Source organism: Uranotaenia lowii, chromosome 3 (assembly GCF_029784155.1).
Source record: "Uranotaenia lowii strain MFRU-FL chromosome 3, ASM2978415v1, whole genome shotgun sequence".
NCBI classification, from domain to species: Eukaryota; Metazoa; Arthropoda; class Insecta; order Diptera; family Culicidae; genus Uranotaenia; species Uranotaenia lowii.
The window spans coordinates 114,612,650-114,634,867 of record NC_073693.1 but is presented as its reverse complement, the minus strand read 5'-3'; the positions used below and the strand labels follow the sequence as shown (position 1 = coordinate 114,634,867).

The 22,218-nt window shown below is 39.4% G+C and overlaps 2 protein-coding genes across 2 annotated transcripts; one reads left to right on the top strand and one right to left on the bottom strand.

Annotated features, from left to right (window-relative positions):
• The first annotated feature begins 355 nt into the window (after positions 1-355).
• Positions 356-16,170, top strand: LOC129756222 (E3 ubiquitin-protein ligase listerin). The gene is made up of 13 exons (XM_055753038.1): positions 356-569; positions 1,302-1,894; positions 5,242-6,604; positions 7,045-8,127; positions 8,187-8,456; positions 8,520-8,746; positions 8,831-9,014; positions 9,076-9,259; positions 9,323-9,405; positions 9,467-9,928; positions 9,999-10,113; positions 15,246-15,649; positions 15,709-16,170. The coding sequence occupies exons 1-13, from the start codon at positions 537-539 to the stop codon at positions 15,934-15,936; spliced, it is 5,229 nt and encodes a 1,742-aa protein (XP_055609013.1). The 5' UTR covers positions 356-536; the 3' UTR covers positions 15,937-16,170.
• LOC129756224 (uncharacterized) lies at positions 13,644-14,993 on the bottom strand. The gene is made up of 2 exons (XM_055753039.1): positions 14,531-14,993; positions 13,644-14,461 (listed from the first exon to the last, which is right to left on the bottom strand). The coding sequence occupies exons 1-2, from the start codon at positions 14,903-14,905 to the stop codon at positions 13,661-13,663; spliced, it is 1,176 nt and encodes a 391-aa protein (XP_055609014.1). The 5' UTR covers positions 14,906-14,993; the 3' UTR covers positions 13,644-13,660.
• Positions 16,171-22,218: the final 6,048 nt, after the last annotated feature.

The following is a 22,218-nucleotide window of genomic DNA, read 5'->3' as shown; positions in this document are numbered from 1 at the left end:
CTCAGTGAGAGCGCTTTGATGGGCATTCTAGTACTACTTCGATGTGCGAAGTGAGTTCCTTGTGATCGCATGTTCATTCGACGAGGGGCTTCGAAAAATGGTCTTGAATCAGTTCATCTCAATTTCGGACCAATGCACTTCCAGAAGTATCATAAATTTCTTTGAGAAGCGCGCTGTTTGAAAACAGAAAATATTGATCAAATGTGAAAATTTGTATTTTTCAATTTGATTACCTTAACAAATTACCTAAATGAATCTGTTCACAAATTGAGGTTCGCTTTCGGACTCATTAATTATTTCAAGAACCTATGAGGTACAAATTGATTGCAGTGTAATTTACAGTCGAGGCCGCGAGTTCATTTGACATTTGCATGGGCAGGTGGCAAAATAAAAACGGAGTCGCGGTTTCTTTACGGATGGTTGATGTGTTTTGTGACAATTTTTGATTATATTTTGTTCGGATAACTTTCCCGATTTTCAAATTCCCGGAATTCACCCGTGTTGGATTGAAGAAGAGACCCGGCACCTCAACAATCATGGGCGGCAAACGTACCAAAAACAATACCAAGGTAGGTATCGACTTCTAAAATTTGAGAAAAAGGGATGGTTCCTTTTGGTAAAATCGATTTTTGTTATATATGATGGATTTTCCGCATCGTATAAATAACGGGACCCAAGCATTGGCATTCAAAGAAATTGATTGTACATTGCGATGGAAACGTTGCAGTCGGCTAAACAGACACAATTTATTGGAAGGCTTCCATATTCCTCTCTGTATACCTCTAATGATACATCCCGTATCGTGTGATCAATTTCTCGATGGAGATATTGATTTCACAATATTGTTTATGCCCAATTTCATCCGGTTGAAAAAAAAAACTATTGGTGAAGTGCAGCTTGGTATTTCGAATTTATTTGACTTTTAAAAGTAGAAAATTTCTACTATTTAATAATCTTGAATCTACCTTCAAGATCGCATTGAACCGCATTGAAGATTTTCTGAAATCGATCATTATTTTATGAACATTCCAAAAGTTTTTTTTCCTTAACCCGAATAAATAGTTCATTGTAATTGAAACGCTACGTTTCAGTTAATAAATTACAAAATACATCTTCGTAGATCAATTTGGTACCCGAATACAAATTTGGTATAAAATTCCGAATAAGAAAACGAGGCCTCTTATACCCTAGAACCATATTACAAAGCAATTGCTTTCGACATAAGGTTTTTCAGATTTCAAAATTCAGGATGAAATTAAAAACGCTTTTACGAATGATTCCTCACAATTATATCCTCACAGCCATCCAGCAGTGGCCGCAGTGCGGAAATGTTGGGCAGCAACGTACCAACGCTGTTCGGTTTTACCACTTTGGACAGTAGTAAGATGCCGGTGGTGCCCAGTTTTGTGCAAATCGAAACCCACGGCGAAGACATCGATCCCAATCTGGACGACACGTTCCAAATCGTGCTGAAGAAAATGCTTAAAAAGGATCCCACAACCAAAACGAAAGCCCTGCAGGAATTTACGGAACTGATCGGAAAGTCGGAGCTCGATGTGGTCAAATCGGTGCTTCCTTTCTGGCCCCGACTCTATGCAAACCTCTCGACGGATGTGGAGCACCGTGTACGGGAAACTGCTCAACAAGCTCAATCTGCGATGGTGAACAAAGCTGGCAAACACATTGCCCCTTACTTAAAACAATTGACCCCGGCATGGATTTCCGCCCAGTACGACACCTATGCACCGGCAGCTAGTGTGGCCACTCAATCGTTCAACAGTGTATTCCCTGCTAACAAAATGCGGGAAGTTTTCGTCTTCTGTGAAGCAGAAATACTGGATTACTATACCAAAAATCTAACGGTGCACACGGCGATCACCTTGAGTAATCCTAAGTATGTTAAGGGGATTTTTTTTTATTATCTGACGGGTTTGCGCCGGGGGTCTTCAGATTTTCCCCAAAATTGAAAATTTGGTTCATTTTTGCGACTTGAAAACACATGTATTTTTTCAGATTTCTAACATTTTTATTTTTTGAGTTAGCTTCGGTTAGATTTTTTTGTAAATAAAAAATAACCATTTTTCAAAGCTACATAACTCTGTTGTTTCTCAACGGAAATTATAAAATAGCACATCAAAATGCATTGAAATTTTATCAGCTTTCCAAATAGAATAGTTGAAAAAAGTTAAATAATGACCTTCAACATGAAAAGTTGTAAATAAACTTTAAATGGCGTCTAAAAGTACCGTCTGCACCACCGAATATTTTGCAAAAAATACCATTTTATAGCTCGATTCATGATGCAAGTTTCATCTGAAGACACCAAAGTGGGCCATTAACACCTTGAAGAGTTATGAAAGAAATAATGACAACAAATCTCTTTTTTTGCATCGAAAACAAACAATGGTGGAACAACTGCACTCACATATGGAGATAGCAAGCACTTCTAACAACATGGAAACAAAAGAACTTATCAAAGCTGGTAAAAAACACTATTTTTTCGTCCTTTTCAGACTGCCCCTACTCGCATAACAGTCCCATAAGAATTTTCGTCATTTTAGGTCAACATAAGGCTTCAACATAAAAGACTGAAAAAAGAGGTTTTGTTCTAGAAATTTCGAATAAAAAATATCAATTCGTGGCTGTCCTATATGAAATATACCTGAATAATGTGAAATACCACGGATTTGGTTATTTTTCAATGTTTCTTTCGGCGAAATAGTCTTTGGTTTATTGCTTTGAATCATTTAAACATTTTTTTAACTCACTTGATGTCGAATGATGCACACTAGTTTTCGAAGATAGGTCTGACTTTCTTAGGAATGACTTCCTGAGCGAAAAACTATCGGATGCAATCAAAAATCGTAAAAAGATTCAACTTACAATGTGGAATTAATGATATTTTTTTGCAAAAGTATGTTTCTTTTTCTGACAATTGCATTTAGAAGTTCAAAAATGATCAAATTTAAGTCTTAGAATGTAGCTTGGTGAGAAAAAAATATATTTTGTATGTGACTGTTATGCTAGTAGATTCGAAAAAGGTTTCAAATATGGTCGATTAACAGTCCCATAATGAATAAAAATGGTGCTCTCGACCTTACCAATAACCCAATTTCGAAAATTTCATGTCTAACGATTTATTATGACAACCTAGAAACGATTTTCGTTTATGCTGAAAGTGGTGGTCACAATTTAAAAATATATTCCAAAACAGAAAAAGCTGATTGTCTCGCTTGCTTATTTTTGTATATGGGACTGTTATGAAAGAAGGGGCGGTAGATTGTTGCAGCTTAACTGACTTCATGTTATATCCAAAAATCTAATAACGTATTCGTTTATACCCAGTTTTGCACCAGGTCACAACAAGTTATGCACATTTTACTACATTTTACATCATTTTTAGAAGTTTATGCGCTCAGTTTTGCATCCGTAATTCCCCAGATTTGATTTAAACTGGACGGTGGAACACTGAAGATTCGTTTGTGAGCGATCGAGGTAGCAAAACACTAACGACGAATTATGTTCGTTCTAGTATGGTAAACCTCAAAACTGGGGGAATGTAGAAAACGAATACGGTAAAAGTATCATATTTTCATCATTTTACAGCCTGGGCTGGCCATACTCCCAGCAAACATTTATGAAGGTATAACGCAGGAACAACAGAATTATTCAAACAAATATACTAGATAAAAAGATTGTATTAAACTTACCAAAATAGCATATAGCTACAAAAGTGGAGGCGATATATCTACAATGACAAGATTCCAACGACTCGATTTTCCAACAAAAAGCAGAATAAACAAAAATAAAATATCTTCGACCGAGATTTGAATTCCAGTCCTCTTAGTAAGCAGACCGGTATCTTACCACGATGCCAACTCATCAGTTAATATGGTTAACGCTAAAGCTCTATAGGTGAAATTTTCTCTTTACGAACCGGTCAAAGGAAGAGACCGGAGAGAGTGTCAATTGAAGGACCGCCCATTTATCGTAATTCAGTTCACTCAAATCGTAAATGTCGAATGAGCATATTCCCAACTTTTTGGAGACATATTTACGAATTGACTAAACTGCTATCCGATTAAATTTTTTTTGCGCAAAGCTTGTCGTGAATGAATGATTCAAAATCACTCAATACCAACGTGCTTACGATAGTTATTGAAAATGTCTTAATATTCGATTTGGATTATCATTTCTATTACGATTTCATGTTAGCTGGGACTGAGCTCTTTGATTATTTCTACAACATTTGTGCCACTTTCTCATACTTTTTTGATCAATGGAAAAGGATTTTGGTGTCCAGTGCTTAGCTCCCGATATAAAAACTATGTAAAGCACGTCTATATTTCCTTTTTTAATCACATTTTTGTGATCCCAAACACAGGGACTGAACCTTCTACTATTGGCATTGATTATGCTTCACAATGATCTTTGATCGAAAAATTAATCAGCTATATAGTATATGACCAGGTTGTAAAAGCAACTTTCCCATTATTAGTTATATCACATAAACAATACGATACTCAGAATTTTGGTTAAAATTTAAAGTCAGTTTTGCTGCAAACACTCTACAAAGCACGAAAAAGTAGTGTTTTTTACCTGCTTTGGTAAGTTCTTTTGTTTCCATGTTGTTAGAAGTGCTTGCTTTCTCCATATGTGAGTGCAGTTGTTCCACCATTGTTTGTTTTCGATGCAAAAAAAGAGATTTGTTGTCATTATTTCTTTCATAACTCTTCAAGGTGTTAATGGCCCACTTTGGTGTCTTCAGATGAAAGTTGCATCATGAATCGAGCTATAAAATGGTATTTTTTGCAAAATATTCGGTGGTGCAGACGGTACTTTTAGACGCCATTTAAAGTTTATTTACAACTTTTCATGTTGAAGGTCATTATTTAACTTTTTTCAACTATTCTATTTGGAAAGCTGATAAAATGTCAGTGCATTTCGATGTGCTATTTTATGATTTCCGTTGAGAAACAACAGAGTTATGTAGCTTTGAAAAATGGTTATTTTTTATTTACAAAAAAATCTAACCGAAGCTAACTCAAAAAATAAAAATGTTAGAAATCTGAAAAAATACATTTGTTTTTAAGTCGCAAAAATGAACCAAATTTTCAATTATGGGGAAAATCTGAAGACCCCCGGCGCAAATTGTCAGATAATAAAAAAAAATCCCCTTAAGCTAATAATAAGCTAATTTAAGTTTAACCTATTTTACAATGTTTGGATTTAATCTTGCAGGTCCCACACCCCGGAGGAATGTGAGAACAAATACCAACGGGTATTAATTTCCAGTTTGCGGGGCTATGCATTATACTTAAGCAAAATGTCCGAAGAGCAACTTCAAAAATCTGGCCCCAGTAATACCGCGTTGTTGGATAACGGGAAGTTCTGGTCTTACCATAAGCACGCCACCCCGGCCGTTCGTTCAGCTTGGTTCGAAGTCATTTCGGCTCTGCTGCAGTACGGGCTTTTTCTAGTTGAACAGCATCATCAGAAAATCACTACCAACTCGTTCCAGTACATGGACGAAACGGATCCAACCGTTGTAACGCACATTTGGAGCTCAATTGTGCTAATTCAAGCAAAAATTCCAAACTGGCACAGTTATTTAAATTTCGAAAAAGCAGTGTTTCCCAAATTGTGGAAGGTTCTTAAATCAGGAGCCAGTGGCAATGCGGCTTGTGTCTTTCCCCACATGCTGCCCTTGGTGTCCAAGTTCACGAGGGAAGTTTTAGGCGAACGGATGGACAAGTTCCAAACTCTGTTTTTCGAAAACATCAACGAAGGTCTCAAAATAGTTCAATCCAGCCGAACGGATGTATGCGCAGTTTCCCAAGCTTACTACGAAGTGTTCCAGTATCTGGTTGTTCAATTGGTCAAAGACGATACATTGCAACCGGACCAGAGGAAACAGTTTTGCGAGACGCTGCTCGAAGATCATTTGGTTAAAGTTGTGGAATGGTGCATTACAACCGAATCATCTTGTGGCCGATACATTTTCGGTAATATCGCTTCTCTGTTAGACTACTGGTGTCAACAAAGTGCTACTATTGAGCTTTACGAATCGCTGCTGAAGAAATTCTGGAACCGTCTCTCGGAAATAATCGAACAAAGCATCGATCAGGCTCAGGACATCGATCAAATAACAAACTCGCACGTGGAGCTGATCCAAAACCTGAAGCGCACATCTCACAAGCGGGTTAAATTCACCGAAACAACATCGGGACAGCAGCCAACGGGCCCCGACTCTGAAGTAGATCACGCACACCACGCGCACCGCTTCGAAGCTCAACTAAATACGCTGGTATATCGGATTTCTCGACTGTACATGAATCGAATTGGGAAACAGCGGGAACCGGGCTTCATACTGCAGCTGGAAAACCTCGTTCGTCAGTTTCAATGCATGGAGCTGTTCCAGTTTTTAGCCGACTCCGGGAAACCAGGCGTTCCCGCTCGCATCGACAGTTTGTTCGAGACGTTTGCATCGGACTGGCTAAACGATCAGCGCTTGCAGTCGGAGTACGTGGTGGAAATCGTTTTGATTCTTTACAAATACTTGCCGGAGCACGAGCGAATGCAGATGCTCAATAAGTGGATACAGGTGAGTTTGTTGGTTATTTCAATTTGAAAACATGATCTTCGTTCCTGGAGACCATCTGTTGGTTTTAATACTTTTTCCAAAATTCCATTTAATCTCAATAGTTAAATGAAATTGGAAAAGCTCTTCTTCAAATTTTAAACAGTCCTCCAAGACAAAGGGCATAATGGATGCACTCTGTCATTGATTTGCGCTAATCAACGTTGCAAATGCCTCAAAGTACTTAAAGTTTCGATTTTAAGGCCTTTAAAAATCACCATAGCAAATCGGGGAAATCGAAAAAATACTATTGATGTCAAATTACTTAAAAAAGCACAAAACGTTGAGATCTTGTTGTTGAGATCTTTAAGAAAAAAGAGCGGACAATCATGTGTGAATATAAAAGCTGTCCTCCTCGTCCTCTTTTATCTAACTTCTATTCATAATACGTTCTTCATTTGCAGATCGCCAATAAAACGGTCCAAAGCTGGCTGATACTGCGGGCACTGAGTCATCCGCTGTGCCAAGATCCGAACATTGCACAGTTCCTGATGCAGCCGCAGGTTGGCGACAATCTGATCCAGTGTGCCAGGGATGTAACCCGGGGAGACACCAAGGAAAATATGATACTGTTGCACAAGTGCTTTCTGATATCGGCTAGCGGCGAGGTGCTCATCGATCCCGGTACCTGTGAACGGATCGTGGAAACACTGACCAGTCCGCTCAAGAATGATTGCGAAATTGAGCTGAAGGACACGTGTGCCAGTTTCTTGGGGCAGATTATGCCGGTTATTTGCGGAGACGAGAGGCAGAAAGGTTTGCAACGAAAAATGTTCGCACTACTGTTCGAGTTTAGTGCCGAAAACAGCGTGAGTGATTACTTGTCGGAGGATACTTTGTGGGAGGTGACGACCGCGTGGCAAGATGCGCTTTCCGGTGAAGACTTGGAGTTGGACGAAGGTTTGATTAGTCAGTGCCTAGGAATTGTGGACAAGGAATTGAAGGTTTTTGCCGAAATGGAAAGCTTAAGTTTGGAACGTTTCGAAAAGCTGGCAGAAATATGCACAAAGTTGGCCTTATGTTCGACAGAGTCTGATAAACGAAACGAGTCGAAACGATGTAAAAAGATCGATGTTATTTTCGGCGGATTGATGGCCAAAGGGATTGATGAGCGAAATGCAAACAGAACTGCCCTGCAACGGCTCGCTATTTACGAAGAACTCTTGAGCGGTAGATGGATTACGAAAACTGCCAATTATAGCTCAGACTTCTCTTTGAAAGCTTTCAATAGCAGTTTGCAGGGACTTTTGGTACAGGAGTTATTCTGCTTAAACATGATCTACAAATTGAGTTGCAATCCGAAAAGGAAGAAAAAGGCAAACGAAAGCAGCCAAATGGATCACGACGGCGAGGAGGACGATGATATGGATGTAGATGAGGACGAAGAAAACTTGATACACTGCTGGTCGGAATTGATTTTTGAAAACTTCTTATCTGTGATATACTCCATCGCGGTTGGTGACACTTTCCTTTATAGTACCCTCGAGGTGAGTGATTTTTTAAGAAAATTTTATTAACAAATCAAACTGAAAGTTTAATATTTTAGCTCAGCAGCGTTACCGAAACTTTGATAATAAGTCTGCAAGAACGAATGTCACAAACATTCAGGTATCTCCCTGAGGCTATCCTGAACGAAATCAAAGATCGTCTTTTCCGTTTGGCGAACGATAATGGTTTGATGTGGGCTAAAGCGCTGGTTTCGTTATTGGCTATGGACCAGTATTCGGATCCAGATAATGGAGTAGTGCTGTTGTACGAAGATGCATCGACCGTGGCTAATAGCGATGATCTGATTGCGTACATCAATATTTTACAAGTGAGTGTTAACTACTTTTTTTATCTTATACTTAAATAACTCAAACGGTTTTAATTTGTCTAGGTGTTATCAATGAAAATGCCAAAAAAATGCCTGCCTATCCGGCCAAATTTGTTTGAAAACTATTTCAACGAACTGGTTAAACTAGCGGCAACTCGATCGCTCATCGGAAACCACTTTTTGTCCACCTTCAATGAAGTCGGTGACAAAAAAATCATCGGAAATACCCTAATTGTTCTGCACGAAGTTATCAGCAAACAGAACAGCAGTAAATGTTTGCTTTATAATTGGTAAGATTCCATTTACATGTTATAAGTTTATGTACCCTTCTTATGTGACCAGCATCCCCGATACTAATTTGTTTATCTTTCTAGTGACCTTCCGCAGGTTGATACTAACCGGATATTTTTCGACATCGAAGTGGCCAACGTTTTGGCAGATGCTATGAAACATTTTCCAACTGAACTGGACTTGGCTAAATGGGACTTTGTCCGAATCGCACTTAGCTCCTGGACTTTGACCGTTTCCAAAAACCATTCGCAATTTAGGACAAATAATGTATGTTGTGTTTTAAATGGTTTTTATTTCTGATTTTTCTAATTCATTAGCCTTTCTGTAGATTTCTATATTCATTGCTGCAATATTTAGATTATTCAGCGCAGTGAGTAAGTTCTTTGCGGAAGAGAAAACCAAGAGCTCCACCCAGATCCTCGTCAACGTAATCGAAGAGTGGGATAACGTTTTTGCAAAGGATGTCAATCTGGTTTTGTTAAAAACGTTCATCAACATTGTGAACGATTCTGGTACGCTCAAGCTTCGATTAAATTGCATTTCAATTTGTTTTACGGTTTAAACTTCGCTTACAGATGGCACAAGGGTAGCAGACGAATATTTCCTGGACGTCATCAGTCCCTACATTGAGTCCATCGATTTCAACTACGTACTTCAGGTAAAAATAAACCATGTGCTGCTAGACTTCCGAAGCCACTCAACAATCTTTCTTTTTGTAGGCCAACAAAATCGATTCAAAAACATCTCTCGATGACCTGTTGAAGTTTGCACTGACCAACATACATCATCGGAATGCCCGTGTGCGATTCGCTGCAGCTGCCATAATCAGAAAACTAGCTGCCGGATTAATTCAACGGGATCTAGACCAGCTATCACGACGGCACGAGGTGGCCGATCAGCAACAGAAAAGTTCCGAAGATGTGGACGATACCTGGCACTTGTTACACCGGTTCAAGGCCGTTCTGGATGATTTCCAGCCGATCTTAAGTGATTTTGTGGCCGACTTTAGCTACAAAATTTCTGACAGCGACGACGGAAATGCATCGGTGCAATTTCTCGGAAAGAATAGAACTTTTGCCTATCTTCTGGGCTGGGATTGTATTCTGAACATTTGTGCCAATTCACCCTCGGAACTGCGGTCGATTTATGCCTCTTGGATCACAAGAAACCAATATGAACAGGTAGAAGAGTTTAAAGTTTACATTTTAAAATTATAAATAATGAGTTTTTCGGTTTTTTCTTTAATTTTAGACTTTGTTGCCTACCCTCTTCAGATGTATGCCTCCGGAAATACTTAAAAATCCAGAATCCGGAGCAGTGTATGGACAGACACTTTTTGCGCAACTCGAATGGAATCAAATAAAAAGTAAGTTTTCACTAATGCTAGTTCTCAAGTGGAACTCTGAGGTTTTTAGAGAAAGCGGTTCTTGTGAGGAGAGTCCGAGAGCGCTGTGAGAAAGTTTAGAAGTAATTCTTAATTGTGGAAAATGTGGAAAGTTTCGAACGAATAGAAAGGGATCTGTTTTAACTGTTTTATTTTGCCCTTAGGAGCCGTTCAAATATTACGTAACGCAATTTCGATCAGTTTCACCCTCCTTCCCCCCTACGTAACACATTCTTATCAGATTTTCTATCCAAAATCCGCAAACCGTAACAAGCTGTTATACCAACTCCCCCCTGTAAGCTCTACAACCTGCATTTTATGCATTTCAATGGCAGTTTTGCCCTGAACAATGATAAAAAGTAGGTAAATGTACATATATACGTGCTAATGTTTTGCATTATATAGATTTAAATATATTAGTATTTTTTTCAAGGTTTTATCAATGACACTTTACCATCCTTGTGGCATTCGTGTCTTATATATTAGTATGATTTGGGCAATTTCTATTGGAAAATAGGAGGATAGCAGTCTTTTTTCAGTGCAGCAGATCAGGGCGACTCTACTGTTATGCCTACCCGTTTAGCCGAGACACCATCCGCGCTACATCTGGAAACACCAAGGGGATGATGTGGTCCAATTAGGATCGTCGACATCACCGATTGGCAGGGTTGCCAACATTTATTTTCAAAAATCAGGGAACTTGCGAAATAAAAATCAGGTAAAATCAGGCTACGTAAAAGTAACTGAAATGACGCTCAAAGTGATGACCTTTTTCCTTTTTTTTTTTGGTCATCTCTCCACATTTTCACTCCAATATGTGTTGTGAGCCTACTTAGATGAAAAACTCTATTGCATCAAAGCAATCAACAGATTCCTTTCAATTCTCTTTTGCAATAAGAATTAACGGGAATCTTTCGATTGCTTTGATTCAGCCACATTTTCACTTTTTCACTTCAGCTATGGTATCTACTCCAGTTCCTTACTACCCATTTTTCATGACATTTGCAAAAATCAGGCAAAATCAGGCATATTTTCAAAAATCAGGGAAAATCAATGGCTTATCAGGTTGTCAGGCAGAGCCTCGAAAAATCAGGCAACGCCTGAAAAATCAGGCACATTGGCATCTCTGCCGATTGGTCGTACCGAGTGGATGATAAAAATTTCTCTTCTTCGATGTCCTTCTGGATTCCATTCAAGCGTCTCTCTGCAAATATTGTTCACATTTTTTCGCAGCGTGTGTTCAATCCATCTCCAGTTAAGTTCCCGAATCTCGATTTCTAGCGCCCTTTGATGACACCGACGATGTAGTTCCTCATTTGAGATCCAGTTGCCAGGCCACCAAGCGCGGATGATATTCCGCAGGCACCGGTTTACAAGTACTTGCAGTTTTCGCGTCGTTACCCCATATGTGCACCAAGTTTCGCACCCGTACAGCAATACGGATTTGACGTTTGAGTTAAAGGTTCGAATTTTCGTTCATAGAGAGATATCTGACGTGAGCGCCAGATGTTCCGAAGACTCGCAAATGAAAAACGGGCTTTTCTGATCTGGGTTTCGATGTCTTTTTTGGTACGATCAGGCGTTATCTGGCTACTAAGATTCTGGAAGCACTCCACTTTCCCACCTACCTTGAAATGGGAGGGATTGCTTTCGTTGAGGTAGTCGAGTTTGCTCTGCATATCCGGTTGTGTTTGGGCGAGCAAAACAATATCGTCAGCCAGGCCAAGATCGTTCAGTTGCTCCATTGTTGAAGGATTCCACGGCAATCTTCTGTTCGGTGCATAGTCGATCGATCCATTCAGAACCTCATCCATTACGATAAGAAAAAGTAGCGGTGATGTCTCACTCCAGCAGTAACCGGGATTGGATCGGACAAAACACCGTCGTACAAGACCTTGCACGAAATTCCTCGTACTGTGCTTCGATGAGATGTTTTCGTGGTCGAAATGCTTTTTCGAAATCAACGAACACCAGCAGAAGACAGTCCTGGAATTCGTTGATTTGTTCCAGTATGATTCGTAGCGTTGTGATGTGGTCCACACATCGTCCGGATCGGAATCCAGCTTGTTGTCGTCGGAGTGTAGCGTCGATTTTCTCCTGGATCCTGTTCAGGATCACTTTGCGGAGTACTTTGAGGGTTGTACAGATCAACGTTATGCCTCGCCAGTTCTGTCAGATCTCCTTTTTTTGAAAACCTTTACGAGGATACCCTGCATCCAGTCGTCCGGGAATGTTGCAGTATCCCAAATATCAGCGAAAAGACGGTGCAACATTTGTGCTGATAAGGCAGGGTCGGCTTTCAGCATTTCAGCAGGAATGCAATCGATTCCAGGTGCTTTGTTCTGCCGCTTCTATTTCAGCCAGCGAAAGAGCTTCCGAGTTGACGCCATTAACGCGACTGTTGGCGCTTCGAGCTGCGGGTTCTGTTGATCATCGCTATTCGTGATTCGGAAGAGTTGTTCGAAGTGCTCAGTCCATCGTTTAAGCTGATCTGTTCGATCGGTCAATAATTGATCTGCTCGGTCTCTTAGCGGCATTCTAGCATTAGTTCTTGCACCACTAAGGCGGCGAGAAATGTCATGAAGAAATCGAATATCTCCATTGGCGGCGGCTCTTTCTCCCTCTTCGGCTAGGGAGTTTGTCCAGGCTCTCTTGTCTCGTCTACCAGATCGTTTAACTGCCTTTTCCAGCTCCGCATATCGTGAGCGGGCGGCTGCTTTGACTGACCCGGTACATGCCTGCTCAATTCCGACTTTCGCCTTTCTCTGATCATCGACCATCCTCCAAGTTTCATCCGACATCCATTCACTTCGTCCGTCAACATATGGTCAAGGACTAATCGTGAAAACCGCGAACGTCTAACTGGTCATTCTAAGATAATCCGAGGCCGAGAAAGGAGCCCTGAAACCACGCCAGGTTTTGGGTTCCCCGGCGAAACACCAAGATCCAGACACATGGTGCCACGGCAGCGAGTTCTAGCAGGTGTCCGACAGCATCGACGGGTCCAGAAGCAGCAAGCAGTTAGTCTTAAAGTGTTTTTCTTTAAATAAATAATATCCTTTCATCTTGATTCTTTAAACTAAAGTTAGTTTGACTCTTGAATATTCTTTACTTTTAGTATATTCCCTAATTACGACGAGCCGACCCTGAGATTGGCTGGGGGTTTGAGCTAGTTTCACTCCCTAAACGCGGTTCATTACATTTGAATGGTCCCTTATGCGGTTTACGCGAGTGTCTTCACTGGATTTGCTACGATTCATTATAATTTTTTGTCCTACGATTCAGTTTGTACATATCCGAATGTTTATAAGGTAAAATGAATAAAAGGTAATCGGCACTAATTCTTTTATATACACAATCTTTACAATGCCACGTGATGCCTACTCCCGGTCTCTTGGAAATGTGGTCCCCAGACGTGAAACCTACCCTACCTAAGGGTCCGGCGCCGATTGACCGACACATAGGGCTAAGATATAAGATTTTTCTCGAAATTGTATTTACTTGTCCAAAATGTAAGATTTATTGTATTTTATTCTGTTATCAAACTTGAAGCTCCTCCTATACTTTGCATGCTATTTACAAACTCCGTGAGATCCTGGCCTTCCAAGATGGCAAGATTGATGAAGCTTTCCAATATCTGCCGTATAATGCTCAACGATTCCGCATCCGTCAGTAGGTCTTCCTCCTCTGTAGCGGCCTTGGAACTTGTTCGATCAAGAGTAGGATCCACAAAAATGCTTGACGCTGCCGAAAGTCGACGTATTTCGTCTTCGGGTTTTTCAAAGGATACGTCACTGGCCTGCATAATTTTCCACATCCACAGCACCAGCTTATCGGCCAGTTCACAGAAGAATGTATCCATTATGTTATCGCTGTTCCGTTTCGGAATCTGCAACCCGATTAGGTTGCACATCTTGCCCAGAATGATTCCAGACGCGATATCCAGATCCCCTTCAAGCTCTGCCTCTAGCGGCAGCAAGAAGTAATCTCGACTCTGCCGGTAGATTGTATACATAGTGTCTCGGAGGTAGTCAATTTCCATCGCGATTATTCGTTTCTTAAGTTTATATTCCTGACGGCAACGGTGCCGTAGCCAGATTTTCTCATCCCGACGCTGTTGCCGGGCAAAACGTCGAGACTCCTGAATCGTTAGATAGTCTTTGGAGTTTAGCCGCTCCTTCATGCGCTCTAATCGTTCCGGGTGCAGATGGCACATGTGCTGACTGATGGTATCCTGAACTTGGTACGGTTTAGGTTGGGCCAGCAGTTTTATGTGATTCGATGCCACAGGGATGATCTTTCTTACTAAGCGTGGATATTCTCCTTGTGCCTAGAAAAAAAGGAATCCAAAATTAGGCATCAACATTTATAACGCATTTTTGAATGTTTTAAGTCCTACCTTAACGCGTGGCTTAGCTAATAGTTCGCAATGGGCGGTTCGGCTCAACAGTTCCCTATCGATGGTGAAACTCATGTTGTGACAGCAGCCCCGAAATGTTTCCGGCATAGGGAACAATATTTTAGTCATGACAGGTTCTTCCGGGCGAGCTTGCTGCCTGGCACGTTTCCGGGCGGTTCTGGATTTGCGGGTGCGTTGGCGCATTTCCTTGAGACCCTGTCTGATTTGCTCCTCTAGCGAAGGTCTATCCGACGAGAAGGGGTCCGGGTAGATTACCACTTCGGTTTCTTTCTCGTCTACCTCTATCATGCTGTCAGCTGAAGGAGTTGAATGCATCGAATTTTGAGATTTAACAATTTGGGGTTCGGAACTCATGTTGACAAATTTTGCTTATTCAACGCGCAGAACTAAATTTTGACAAAAGACGCAACAGTCTCAGCTAACTACGATCAGAATATAAAACTTTAAAATTATCTGCTTTTTGCTTTTTTTTTGCAAGCTAACTATCCAAATAAAATATTTATAAAGTGGTTAAAATCTACAGGATATATGTTGGCTCCAGAGATATGTCTCTGGAGCCACTAGTGTTGTGAAAACTAAATCTTATAGTTTTATGACTTTGTTAATTTTAATGTGATTCAAATAGTCGATGGGGAGGATGCCATCCATTACCATCAGCGAATTAAACCTCTCTTTTTTGTACATTTTCCTCCAGACGGATCCCTGAAACCGGAACGCTACGCCTGTCACCTGTACACCCAAGCGCTCCGTTACCTTCCGGTTGTGGTTCGGCGCTGGTGGAACGGACTGAACCATCGGTATGCGGCCATCGTCGGCAAGGTGACCAGCAACTGCGTCTCAAGCTTGCTGTGCCAGGACGAGTTCCACTCGTTGATCGAGAAGAAGGACAAACAGGACAACATGCAGATCAAGGTACATGCCGCCGCCCGGCAGGTGATGGCTCTTTACTCGATAGACGAGGCCAAGGTAGAGCTGCACATTACGCTGCCCGGCAATTTCCCCCTGGGAGCCGTTACGGTCGAGGGTGGCAAGCAAATCGGAGGCCGGCTGCAATCTCGGCAGGTCGTAATGCAGCTTTCAATCTTTTTGACGCATCAGGTAATGGGGACAATATGTTCCTTTTTGGGATGAAGGGCTTAATTCATCAATCTTTACAGAACGGCTCCATCTGGGATGGGCTCTCGCTTTGGAAACGGAATCTGGACCGAAAGTTCGAAGGTGTGGAAGAGTGCTACGTCTGTTACAGCGTTATCCATCAGGACACATGCCAACTGCCACGGCTGTCTTGTAAAACGTGTAAAAAGAAATTCCACGGCCCTTGTCTGTATCGATGGTTTAGTACCAGTAACAAATCTACGTGTCCAATTTGTAGGAATATTTTCTAGACGGTTGGTTTTGGTTGAATTTTGAAGAAATAATCTAGCTTCGCCGACACTTTTGAATACAAATTTACCCCCGTAAAGTAATATTCGTTCTCGTAGACTGCAGTAGTTTTCTTCCAGTTGATCTATTTAATACAGGTTATTATCACGTTTCTAACTTTGAGACCTTCAATCATATTATACGACATATTTTAATTGGTGGAGCGATAAAATGTAAAAGTTCCATCGTTGAGTCAATTATGGCGTTTAGGAAAATCAATCGAAAGAAATTTCCTTGGTGTATCCATCTCTCATTAGTTGTAGTTAAATGTTGAAACTCAGTTGTTCTCTGACGCATTGACGAGTACGCGCTTCTGTTAACGTGACCGAAAGATCATCTGCGGTGGTAGAGGAGATCTACCGCGAACTGAAAAGCGAAACAGGGAGAATTGGGTTGATGATGAATACATCCAGGACAAATTACATGCTGGCCCGCGGGTCCTAGACCAACCGAGCCCGCTTGTCTGGCAATAAGTCGAAGATTTTATCTATCTCGGCTCGCTGGTGACCGCAGACAATGATACCAGCCGTGAAATCTGGCGGATTATAATCAGCGGAAGTCGTGCCTACTATGGACTCCATAAGCAACTGCGGTCGAGAAAACTAAGTCCTCGCAAGACGTGTAACCTGTACATGACGCTCATTAGACGGGTTATCCTCTACGGGTACGAATCGTGGATATTGTTCGAGGCGAACCTGCAGGCGTGCAGGAGAACAGAGTGTGGAGGTGAAGGATGAACCACGAACTCCCGCGTGACTCTACTGCGAACCCAGTATCCAGAAGGTGGCAGAGGCTGGACGGATACGCTAGGCAGAACAGGTTGCGAGACCAAGTGGAGCGTGATCTGGTGAATGTGAGATGGCCATGAGATATTAGAACGGTTGCCATGTTTATTGTACCACAAAAAGAAAAGTAATTTGAAAATTCGGATGTTAAGGTTTTAAAGAATAACGCGTAACTTGGATGTCTCCAGTTAGACGGCTAATACTCGAATGGTTATATTCAACCTTTTCTTTTCTTTTCTTTATACATATTTCGAACATCTTTGTTAGGTATGAGAGCTTTAGTTTCGAAAGCCAATTACATTGCCGGACGCAATTCTCGGTATATAACAATCCTCCCTTTTTTAGATAATTCATTATATAATTTCAAAATATTCGAAGGCAAAATTCTTTTCTTTTTCTATCAACTTCATATCATCATTCGATAACAGCACTGGCAAGATGCGCGACTTGCTGATCTTTTTCTAGAGGATATTTGCTCGGCTTCTCCTGGACCGCGTCATGACTGGACTACGTAATAATACGGAGCGGATCTTTGGAGGGGGTGCCAACGGTTCCTGACTATCAGGATACCCCAGAAATTCGTCCTCTGAAGAACTTCGTCGCCTTTTGCCTATACGTTCATTTTCACGTGGAACACCAGTTCGGACCATGACGTTCCAACGTCTTCGAGGCTCGTGTACCATCTTCAGCTGATGGCGATGTGCGGTGAAAACGTTTGCTCCAATCGAAATCTGAAAGATATTGGTAGAATATCTTTTAACAAAAATTGCATCTAACCACTTGGGAATGTCATTCCGATTAGGATTTTTATATAAAAGTTTATCCCCTGCCACAAGCTTGTCAAATTCATCAGGAGGTATAAATAAACCTTGATCTGTAGGCTTATCTGTAACAGGAGATTTTTTTAGATTTTTGTCAAAAGATTTGTTTGGATTAAGAAGATCTATAAGCATTTTCGGTTTGTATGTCAAAACTTTTTCTACTGGAAACTCACCATCCCCAATAAGACAGCTGTTCCTATAGTTGATAAGAAATAAAGAAATTTTTCCGTCTAAATCAATAACGTTTAACTCTTTATCAAGTAAAAACTTCTTGAGCACATCCTTCACAACTCTCACCATCCGTTCTGCTTGCCCATTACTAGCTGGATTGTAGGGAGGACTCTTGAGTACTTTGATGCCATGATTTTCCAGAAATCTTACAAACTCTTTTGAGTTGAAAGGAGGTCCTCCATCTGTGACAACCACATCTGGCAATCCAAAACGAGCAAAAACAGAACTAAATTTTTTTATTAACATGTTGTGCAGTTGTTCCATGCTTCATCCACTCAATTTCTAGCCATTTAGAGTAACTGTGCACTATTAATAAAAAAGTTTTCTTCTCGAAATAAAAAAAAATCCGCATGGAGTCTGCTAAATGGGCGTGTGGTTGGAATCCAAGTATTATCTTCTCGAGATTAGAATATGTTGTCATTGATGAACAAGTATAACAGGACTTTACAAAATCTTCAATATCAAGATTCATTCCTGGCCAATAAACTGATCTTTTAGCCAAAGATTTCATTTTGATAATTCCTCCATGATTAGCATGAAGTAGTTTCAGAATAGCCGGTTTTAAAGTATTTGGAACTACTACCCTGTTTTCCAAGAGCAAAACTTCGTCTACAACTTCCAGTTTTTCTTTTTGTGCAAAAAAGTTTTTAAATTTCATAGGTATTGCCTTTGGCCACCCTGTAGCCACAAATTTAATTATTTCTGTAAGATCTCTGTCACAATTAGTTTCCTTTGAAATTAACGCAAAGTCTAAAAGGAATTCATTCGTGAAATTTAAACTATTTACGTTTCCTTGATCTAAGCTGCTTGGAACTTTTTGCTCTAAAGGAAAGCGACTACAAAAGTCCGCGTTTCCCATTTTTGAAGCTGGGCGATATTCTATTTCAAAGTTATAAATGGATAGTTCCATAATATAACGTTGTAAACGTATAACGTAAATAGAATTCTTCCCTTTGCTTCCAAAAATCCCTATTAACGGCTTATGGTCGGTAAAAACTTTAAATTTTTGACCTAAAAGAAACTTGTGGAACTTTTTTATTACACAAACAAGAGCCAATGCTTCTAGGTGCAGGGTAGTGTAGAGGATAGATGAAATAAAGATAATTAAAATGAAATAAAATAATATTAACAACAGAATGAAAGAAATACACATTTTATAAAACTATCAAATAGGTCATAAAATAAGGTTTAAAAAAGCATCGTAGTTTTATCGTGCATACTGAGATTGTGTGAAAACGTACAAGAGTGCATAAGCAGGAGCAGGGTTGCCAACATTTATTTTCAAAAATCAGGGAACTTGCGAAATAAAAATCAGGCAAAATCAGGCTATGTAAAAGTAACGGAAATTTTGCTCAAAGTGATGACCTTTTTTTTTTTTTTGGTCATCGCTCCACATTGTCACTCCAATATGTTTTGTGAGCCTACTTAGTTGAATAATTCTGCTGCATCAAAGCAATCCCTTCAATTCTCTTTTTCAATAAGAATTAACGGGAATCTTTCGATTGCTTTGATTCAGCCACATTTTCACTTTTTCACTTCAGCTATGGTATCTACTCCAGTTCCTTACTACCCATTTTTCATGACATTCGCAAAAATCAGGCAAAATCAGGCATATTTACAAAAATCAGGGAAAATCAATGGCTTATCAGGTTGTCAGGCAGAGCATCGGAAAATCAGGCAACGCCTGAAAAATCAGGCACATTGGCATCTCTGAGCAGGAGGAAAAGTCAGTTGATTTACGGCTATTGATGAAAACGGTTGTGTTTCAGTTTAATTTGTGACTGTGGTGTGGTGAGATCAAAGTTGAGAAAAACTACAAATGACTCAACCGGCGAATTCGACAATGGCCCAGTCGAGGCTCCCTCGACCGGGTGGTTTTGCTTACAGGAATAGGAAGTAGAAAGTAATAAAAGGTAAAATCATGGCTTGCTGGATAGATGGAACTCTGACGCAAGGGCAGAGCACCAACTCAGAGCAGAGAACTGACGCATGGGCAGAGCTCTACGAAGCAACAAATTTCGAATGTATTGAAAATTCACGCGAGAAATGATATAATTTTGTGGATGAAAAAAGAAAGTGAAGCGCTGACGCAAGGGCAGAGCTTTAGAAAGAAAATTTTTAAAGAAAAATTATGTAAATTTGATGTTTGAAAAACAAGATGAAGCACTGACGCAAGGGCAGAACTTCGATGCAAAAGGGGTTCTAACGCAAGGGCAGAACACCAATGGGAGGCAGGACTCTGACGCAAGGGCGGAGCTCCAAAGTAAGTTAGATCTCTGACGCAAGGGCAGAGTTCTGGAAATTGCAATGGAAGTGAAAAATTGTGACAGTTGGAATAAATTTTGACACAGTAATTGCACTACTGAAAACAATAATTAAAATAACTGATCGTCAGAAAATCAAAGAATATGAAAAAAATAAATAAATGAAAAATGTCGTACGTTGATAGAAAATAACTTATCTTAAGATATAACTGATAGAAATAAGCTCCATTTTTGTAAATGGAGGTGATGGAACAGAATCAATTGAAGCAAATGCAAAAACTTCTGGGAGCAACAATTGAAGAAGAGTTGCTTATGGAAACTTTAGAAAATGGAAGAAAAAAAAATTAAATATTATACGGAAATTGATGGAAATATAATCGGAAATCAAACGCTTAAATATAAAAGTTGAATATGTGAAGCTTATGCTTATGCTTATATGCTTATGATACATACACAGCCAGATCTTGTCAGCATCCCGGTGAATAGCAAAAATACATTTACTACTCATTTTGACACGGCCGGGCCCACTGTGCAGTATTGGACGCAAAGACAACTGGAACACAAGGGAGGAAGAAACGTGGACAACAGTACCATACGTTCCCGTGTTTATTTAATGTTTATTCGTTGGAAGCATATACGCTAAGATATTTCTATGCTTCTTGATGTTGGACCTTGCCATGCTTCCTTCAATGGTTGGAAATGAGGTTTTTATCCATAGAAATCCAAAAGTTATCAGTATTATTATTAAGGAAAAATTTCCCTAATAATTTTACAATCCTTTGAATTCTTTGTACCATCATCCCGGGTCATCGACCATGGTTATAGCGCCAATACTCGCTCTTGAAAAGAGTTGAAAGAGAAAAAATATGATTAATAGGGCACTGAAACCTTTAAAATATTTTCCTTGTTTAAAGATTTCAATGCCAAAAATTTTAAATAAAATAATATGGATGAATATAAAAGTTCTTACCTGATGATATTTATTCATTGTTCATATAAAAATCAAAATATTTTTTTCTTAACTTGGTATTTATCTATGAAGGAAGGAGCAGTTGATGACTTTTGAATTTTCATATTCTATTTGGTCCTGAAAGGTCCAAGTTGTTGAAATCATTCAATGGGCATAAATGTATAATAGGACAAGAATGTACCATTCAATAATAGGTACCAGATTTAGCCAAAGGCCTTTTATGCATTACAAACAACAAATAGCGAATAACTCATACGGTCGCATCGCAGCAAAACAAGCTATGATAACCACGGGGAAAAAATATTTAATTAACAGCGTTACACAGCGCATGTAAGAAAATGCGCTTCTATGTTCTTATCAAATTCAATAAATTGATGGAAATATAATCGGAAATCAAACGCTTAAATATAAATGTTGAATATGTGAAGCTTAAGGTGAAAACTGTACTTCATTTATTTTCATAACTTTGTTAAAAGTGATCATTTTTTTGGCATGTGGGTTGAATGAAACATACATGCAAAGTGATAAAAAAAAAAAGAAACAAAAATTCATCTTAACCGAAAAGTTTTGAAGCAGATATAATAACAAAAATTGGTGTAAATAAAACTATAAGGGAATGAAAAAACAGTGAAAAAAAATTAACATAAAAAGCTAAAAAGAAAAAATTATTGGAAAATCGTACGTTAAAAAAAACTGTAGAAATAACCAAACGTAAATAAGATCAAAATAGTGTACCGGCAACATGCCAAAATATTTCTATTATTTAATGGTGATAATTTAACAGTATCAATTAAATCAATTTTAATTACATGTAATTGTAATTGCAAAATCTTCTGAGAGAAAGAAAGTTTAGTAAACCGAAGATCAAATTAAAATAATGATCAAAAATTAAATGAAAAAATCGGAAAATTTTACACTTCAAAAACTTAATTTAGAATAACTGGTTAATGATTTTGTTGAATGAAGATATTTAGACAGAATCAAATCTATCAATTAGAAAAATAAATGTACAAAAGCAGTATATGCATTAAGGTAAAAGAAGAAAACAAAATGCAAAGACTGAAGTCGAAATAATATATAATATTTATATAGAATTGTAATTGACAGAAACGCAAAATTATTTTCGAATGTCAAGAAAATTGTATGAAAAAAAACAAATGAAGAAAATGATGTA

Coding starts and splice junctions, on each gene's coding strand:
- LOC129756222 (XM_055753038.1), top strand. CDS start 537: ATGGGCGGCAAACGTACCAAAAACAATACCAAG. Junction 9,406..9,466: donor ATTTCAACTACGTACTTCAG/GTAAAAATAAAC, acceptor TTCTTTTTGTAG/GCCAACAAAATCGATTCAAA. Junction 9,929..9,998: donor CAAGAAACCAATATGAACAG/GTAGAAGAGTTT, acceptor CTTTAATTTTAG/ACTTTGTTGCCTACCCTCTT.
- LOC129756224 (XM_055753039.1), bottom strand. CDS start 14,905: ATGAGTTCCGAACCCCAAATTGTTAAATCTCAAAATTCGATGCATTCA. Junction 14,462..14,530: donor TAGCTAAGCCACGCGTTAAG/GTAGGACTTAAA, acceptor CTTTTTTTCTAG/GCACAAGGAGAATATCCACG.